The sequence below is a fragment of the Salvelinus namaycush genome, chromosome 25 (assembly GCF_016432855.1).
Source record: "Salvelinus namaycush isolate Seneca chromosome 25, SaNama_1.0, whole genome shotgun sequence".
Taxonomy (NCBI): domain Eukaryota; kingdom Metazoa; phylum Chordata; class Actinopteri; order Salmoniformes; family Salmonidae; genus Salvelinus; species Salvelinus namaycush.
In genome coordinates this window covers 37,542,247-37,549,057 of record NC_052331.1, presented here as the reverse complement: position 1 = coordinate 37,549,057, position 6,811 = coordinate 37,542,247, and the positions used below count along the sequence as shown (strand labels likewise).

The 6,811-nt window shown below is 44.6% G+C and overlaps 1 protein-coding gene across 1 annotated transcript; it reads right to left on the bottom strand.

Moving 5' to 3' along the window:
- Positions 1-556: 556 nt before the first annotated feature.
- Positions 557-5,399, bottom strand: fbxl7 (F-box and leucine-rich repeat protein 7). The gene is made up of 2 exons (XM_038964407.1): positions 4,587-5,399; positions 557-2,361 (listed from the first exon to the last, which is right to left on the bottom strand). The coding sequence occupies exons 1-2, from the start codon at positions 5,206-5,208 to the stop codon at positions 1,625-1,627; spliced, it is 1,359 nt and encodes a 452-aa protein (XP_038820335.1). The 5' UTR covers positions 5,209-5,399; the 3' UTR covers positions 557-1,624.
- Positions 5,400-6,811: the final 1,412 nt, after the last annotated feature.

Below are 6,811 nucleotides of genomic sequence, written 5' to 3'. Positions count from 1 at the left end.
AGCAGCCAAGGGGCATAATAATAACTCTCTGATCTGTAGAGCAGCCAAGGGGCATAATAATAACACTATGATCTGTAGAGCAGCCAAGGGGCATAAACACACCTATGAATGGAGGTCACCGTTCCAGACCGTTCCAGCTCCTTAGTGTCTCATTAGTTGGTAATCACAAGCAATGATTAGCATGGACCATTTCCTGAAATGTTTAAAGAAATATATATATATTTTTTTTGTTTAAACCCGATATGGATGATGTATTCAGCACCACATAGAAAAATCATAAAATGAATTATTAGACACCTAACAGTAATTCGTTCTGCAATGAAAATACAAAATAAAACGCATTAATGACAGATGACCGACCTTGACTAAGGTGCGGGTTTTACCCTTGTTAACGAAGAAGAAATCTTACTCCTCAATGATGTCTGAGGGCAGCAGAAAAATTAATGAATTCCTGATAATTGCACATGTTCATTTTAACATTAAGTAGCATCTCTGTTTGATTGCATACTAGTTCTATAATAGGAATGTTGAGACATACATGACTCAGAGGCCATCCTCATTTAGGACATTATTTTATTACACTATTATGTCAATAAAAAAGAGAGAAGTGAACACACTTGTTCTAGTGATCGTCTGAGCATAGTTAGTTGTACTAGTTAGTGTACACAATTCTTTAACAAAATGGAACTGAACATTGAATATTTTTTTATTTTTTTAAACACACTTCACTAACCAAGGACATGATGGTAGGATTGTCTAGCATTTAACAACTGCAGAAGAATGACATGTAAACAATGAATAAGAGCAGATTTTAGGCTCTAGTTGAAAAGCCAACATAAAAAAAAACGATCTAATAGGTTAAAAAGGAAATACAGAACGCCTCTGGGGGTGCTCTTGAGCCAAATGGGGTCCCCCTAAATGTACAAGAATATTGCTCATCGATCACCTCATTGGACAGGAAAGGTGCACACCTCTCCACGGTATGAGTAGAAGCATATTTGTTAATTAAAACTAAAGGGTTTTATGTAGTTTCATGAGTTAAGAAATGGACTAATGTTCTATCATATGAACTGTACGGCCTCTTTAAGCCACGTGGAATGACTGGGTTACTGGACCCATGACTATATTGCCCACCAGCACTGCCAACTGAAAGGGAGACCTCTTCAGTGGAATGTCACACGTGAACCTTTTGACACAAGTAATATAATCATTACTCATAATTAAATTGCATTCCATTTCAAATTCTTGGCCTGACGAGATAGTGAGAAAGATAGTGAGAAAGATAGTGAGAAAGATAATGACAAAGCACTAGAGCCAAGTTTTTCATGCTATTACAGTTGTTCCTTTCAAATGAATATACACTAGTGTTTTATTATATACTTACAGCCGTCATCTGCTTTAAACTGATCCCTTTAGAATTAAAATATGTTCTTAAAACATACATTTTTGAAAGTTGGGAAACAGTTTGTAGTGAGGGAATAGGGAGAGAAAAAAAATAACTTAAAAACAGTCTCATGAGTGCTATAATAACAACTATGATAGATTGTCATGTGCATATTACATTACGTGTAGGTGTGGAATACGGGCTTCAGTTTGTAGCCCATTCCCCCCCCCCCCCATCTCCTCAGAAAAAGGCCGGGTTTGTGTGCTCGATGACGCAGCGCTTGCAGTGGCGCTTCACAAAGCGCAGTGCGTCCAGAGGCGCGTCGCAGTCCTGCACGTTGAGCAGCTGCAGGTCGAAGCAGTTGGCCGCCACCACTTGCAGCCCGCGGCCCGTGATGCTCTCGCACGACTTGAGGCTCAGCCGCTTCAGATTGAAGCAGTTGAGCGCCAGCAGTTCCAGGCCTGCATCCGACACCAGCGGACACTTTCCGATGTCCAGCGACTTTAGCTTGGGGCAACTCTTGGCCAGGTACTCCAGGCCATGGTCCGTGAGGCCCTCGCAGCCCCGCGCGTTCAGGTATCGCAGCCGTGAGCAATACTTAGCGACATACCGAACCCCGACATCAGTGATCTTCCCACAATGCGCCACGCTCAAGTAGCGCAACCGGCCTTCAAGCTTGGCGATCTCGCGCAGGCCGAAGTCGCTGACGTAGCGGCAGTCGCTGACGCTGAGCTCGCGCACGGCGGGGCAGTAGATGACCAGGTAGCGAAGGCCCTCGTCGGTGAGGCGCATGCAGCGCCGCAGGTAGAGGTGGGTGAGCTGGGTGCAGTGGGCGGCGATGGTGTGCAGGCCTTCGTCCTCCAGGGCCAAGCAGTCAGTCATGTCCAGGTAGCGGATGGAGATCTGCTGGCCGTGCATTGGCGATAGTTTAAGGGAGACCTCCCGCGTCAGACTGATGCAGGTCACCTTGGAGCAGCCTTGAGAGAGAGAGAGAGAGAAAGAGAGAAATAAAGAAAGAGTGAAAGAGAGAGAATGTAGTATTTAGGTGTATTCAGGATAGAGAGAGCGTATCAAAACAAAAGTGAAATACAGTCGACCACAGAACCCATTTCTTACAAAACAGTCCCAAAATTCAGAGCATTTCTTAAGGCCCACTAATGACATTTTCTGGAATGCACATGTCAGGTATTCCATGCCCTGTCCAACGTCACGTAAGAGACCATTCTACTCCTGTTGGTTTTAATTCCCAGAGCGATATTAAAACCAGAAGTCATGAGCATTGAGATCTGCTACTGATCTACAAATGGAAAGCAGCGCGGCACTCCATCTTGGGGGGGGGGCGAATTAAAACAAACACAACGACTAGTAGGGAACACGCCCGGGTTTTCTGGTTCCACCCTTTTGCATAAATCTTTCACGAGAACATGTCGGATGTTTTTAATTGTGACAGAGCCTTTCTGCCACAGCCTTTCTTCTTTCACCAGGCCATCCCTTCCTGAAAAACATTATGTTGAGTTTAAAAGGCTTCTCTTTCCTTCCTCCTATAACTTCTCTCGTGCAGACTGAAACGTGGGATGCCCACGTTGAGAGGAAAAGGAAGCAAGGTACGACAGCTCTGAGATAGCAAGAAGAGCGATGTTTGAACATTCGGGAAAGTGCTGAGCTGCCAAATAGGTTAGTTGATGGTCTTGCCTTTCGGAAGTGTATGAAAGCTATGAAGTGGATGGAATGGTTTTGCATCTAACGGAAACATCTGAGATGTGTTACTCCACTTTGTTTCTGAACATTTTTCTTCCATTTGAGGCCTAATGAACAGAACCCAGATTCCTTCAACAGAGGGAACTCCAGCTGACCTATGACACGCACCGGGACGGCAACAATCTACTCCGGCAGGAAGAAGGGCACAGGAAGTGGGAAATAAAACACCAGGAAAGAGACTGAAGTCGCATTCCATTCCCATATTCCATTGGTCCTCCTCCTCTCTGAAAACACCGGAGACAATATGCAGCGAGAGTGTAGAGAGAGAAATACTGTAGTAAACAACACTGGGCTCTGGACAGTTTGTACCACAGAGAACATAGGACGTTTGTTTGGGTTGTCTCAGCAGGAGACATCTTGAGATTTGCACTTTTAGGAGTATTCCATTGGTTCGTTCCATTGTGCCAGGAAAACTAGTAATTGAACGTATTAAATAATGACATTTGACACACAGTATGTATTTCCCCTAGGTCTGCAAAGCTGGGTTGACTTGGACAAGGTATTAACTCAAAGAGGCCCTTTTCACAGTGCTAGTCAAATTAGGGTTGTGTTATAAGCCTACATGTATTTTGACTAATCTTTCATAGATTAGTCATTTGACTCATGTCAGGTTTTCAGCATGGGAAATAATACTAATATGTGAACGCATTATTCAAAGAGTAGGTCTTTGAAGAGATGAGAGAAGAACATTCCAGAACATTGTGATCCTGTACGTCCTACATGTTGTAATGTAAACAGAGATAACACCGGGGGGAATCCTGGGAGTGGGAGGGACAGTCAGAAGTAGTATTCATTACTGTCAGACCCTGGTTCCTGAAGAACAGGATAGCTAGGTCATAGGTCATACTTTAGGAATGTACCACCTTACCCAAGGTTTCTCTGGTGTGTCTTCTTTAAAATAACAACTCACAAGTTATTTCAATGTATCCCTTCCGTACCGGGAAATTGGTGCAAAGAGGTGGCCTTGCTGCAACCAATGATTTCTGTATGGGAGACTACCTCTCCAAGAGGAAGGTTGGCACCTTAGATACATTAGTCACCATAATGATTTCTGTATGGGAGACTACCTCTCCAAGAGGAAGGTTGGCACCTTAGATACATTAGTCACCATAATATCTCTGAGCAGCAGTTTTTTTTTAAATTTAAGGCAGGAGGAGGGTAAGTGTACTTTTCTTTCTTTCACACACAGTTTTTTCTTTGTGGCTTTGTGATTCTGCTGTATTGGTCTACTTGTGATAACTGTGATATGTGGTGGGTTTTTTTTCTCCTACTGAACCTAGTGAAGATCAAATCAAATGTATTTATAAAGCCCTTCGTACATCAGCTGATATCTCAAAGTGCTGTACAGAAACCCAGCCTAAAACCCCAAACAGCAAGCAATGCAGGTGAATACACTTGACAGTAAGTCTGCTAAATGATTAAAGTGTTCAACGTAGATGTTTACCTGAAACGTCTAGATGCTCCAGGTTAGGGCAGCGCGACACCACCTCGAACACGGCGTCATTGGACACGTTATAGCAGCCCGCCACCTCCAGGCGGCGCAGCTCGGGGCAGCACTGGGCCACCGTCAGCAGCCCGCGGTCCGTCAACCTCCGGCACCCGCTCGCCACGAGGGTCTCCAGCATCAGGCACACGTTGGGCGTGTCCTGGCAGAGGCGCCGCGTCAGTACCCGCAAAGCCCGGTCGACGTGGAGCACATCTCCCGTCAGCCGGATGCTCCGCCACAGCCGGGGATCCCACGCCAGGTTGTACCAGCGACGGCAGACGCGGGCGCAACGGCACAGCTGGTTGGTGGGCAGGCGGGCAAAGACGTCCAGGAAGATGTGGTCCGGCAATAGGTCGATGGGCACCGATGCCCCCTGGTGGTGGTCCCGGTTGGCGCGGCGGCGTGAGTGGGTGGCGGAGAAGAGAGGGGGAGGGGAGGTGGCGTGCACCATGGCAACCGTCTCAGAGGAGGAGGTGGAGGAGGAGCTGTTGAAGGGGGCCGACGGGGGGATGAGAGGAGAGAGAGGGTGGAGGTGAGGAGGAAGGATGAGAGCAGGGCTGGGGGTGCTCAATGTCCGCATGCTCAGGTCCGAATCTGGGTGGGCGCAAAGGAGAGAAAGAAAGAGAGAGAGAGACAGAGACAGAGAGAGAGAGAGAGAGAGAGAGAGAGACAGAGAGCGAGAGAGAGAGAGAGAGAGAGAGAGAGAGTGGGTTAATTGTTGCCCTCTGTGTGTGAAAAAAACATACTGTCGGGTGACCAATAGGAATGACTCTCTTTGTTCTCTGTAGCATCAAATTCTTCAGAGTGCTCAGCCTGAGTTGACCTTCTAGACAGCAGGGCTGCCTTTAGTAAGAAAAAACATACTGCAACCATCAAATAAACTAAATATTTGTATCCTACAAACCATGAATCGAAATGAATTATATCCTACAAACCATGAATGAAAATGAATTGTATCCTACAAACCATGAATCAAAATGAATTATTTCCTACAAACCATGAATCAAAATGAATTATATCCTACAAACCATGAATCAAAATGAATTGTATCCTACAAACCATGAATCAAAATGAATTATTTCCTACAAACCATGAATCAAAATGAATTATTTCCTACAAACCATGAATCAAAATGAATTGTATCCTACAAACCATGAATCAAAATGAATTATTTCCTACAAACCATGAATCAAAATGAATTATATCCTACAAACCATGAATCAAAATGAATTATTTTCTACAAACCATGAATCAAAATGAATTATTTTCTACATTTTGAAACCATGTTTGGGTAATTTGCACTACAGCAAAGTAGGTATGAAAACAGACAGGTCCCGTCTATTATGGCCGTGGTACTCTGCAACGGTCCTACAACAGTCATGTCTATGCATCTCTGTTACAAGACATCCTTGAAAGTACTTTTCCCCCAATGATCACTTACATAACTCCTAATGACTTCAATGATAATGATAAGTTATGTCTAATTTGGTTAGGTATACATTGTTTAAATGGTCATGCTAAAGTTGTCGGTCTTTAAATCAGAATTTTCTGTCTTGAGGTACTATAATTACTGACTGTCTGTCTGTCTGTCTGTCTGTCTGTCTGTCTGTCTGTCTGTCTGTCTGTCTGTCTGTCTGCGGTACTATAATTACTGACTGTCTGTCTGTCTGTCTGTCTGTCTGTCTGTCTGTCTGTCTGTCTGTCTGTCTGTCTGTCTGTCTGTCTGTCTGTGGTACTATAATTACTGTCTGTCTGTCTGTCTGTCTGTCTGTCTGTCTGTCTGTCTGTCTGTCTGTCTGTCTGTCTGTCTGCGGTACTATAATTACTGACTGTCTGTCTGTCTGTCTGTCTGTCTGTCTGTCTGTCTGTCTGTCTGTCTGTCTGTCTGTCTGTCTGCGGTACTATAATTACTGACTGTCTGTCTGTCTGTCTGTCTGTCTGTCTGTCTGCGGTACTATAATTACTGACTGTCTGTCTGTCTGTCTGTCTGTCTGTCTGTCTGTCTGTCTGTCTGTCTGTCTGCGGTACTATAATTACTGACTGTCTGTCTGTCTTGAGGTACTATAATTACTGACTGTCTGTCTGTCTGTCTGTCTGTCTGTCTGTCTGTCTGTCTGTCTGCGGTACTATAATTACTGACTGTCTGTCTGTCTTGAGGTACTATAATTACTGACTGTCTGTCT

What these genes read in the sequence shown, in the direction of transcription:
- fbxl7 (XM_038964407.1), bottom strand. Translation starts at nt 5,208, where the DNA reads ATGCGGACATTGAGCACCCCCAGCCCTGCTCTCATCCTTCCTCCTCAC. An exon ending in GGAGCATCTAGACGTTTCAG is followed by an intron (nt 2,362 to 4,586) that starts GTAAACATCTAC and finishes CTCTCTCTCAAG; the next exon opens with GCTGCTCCAAGGTGACCTGC.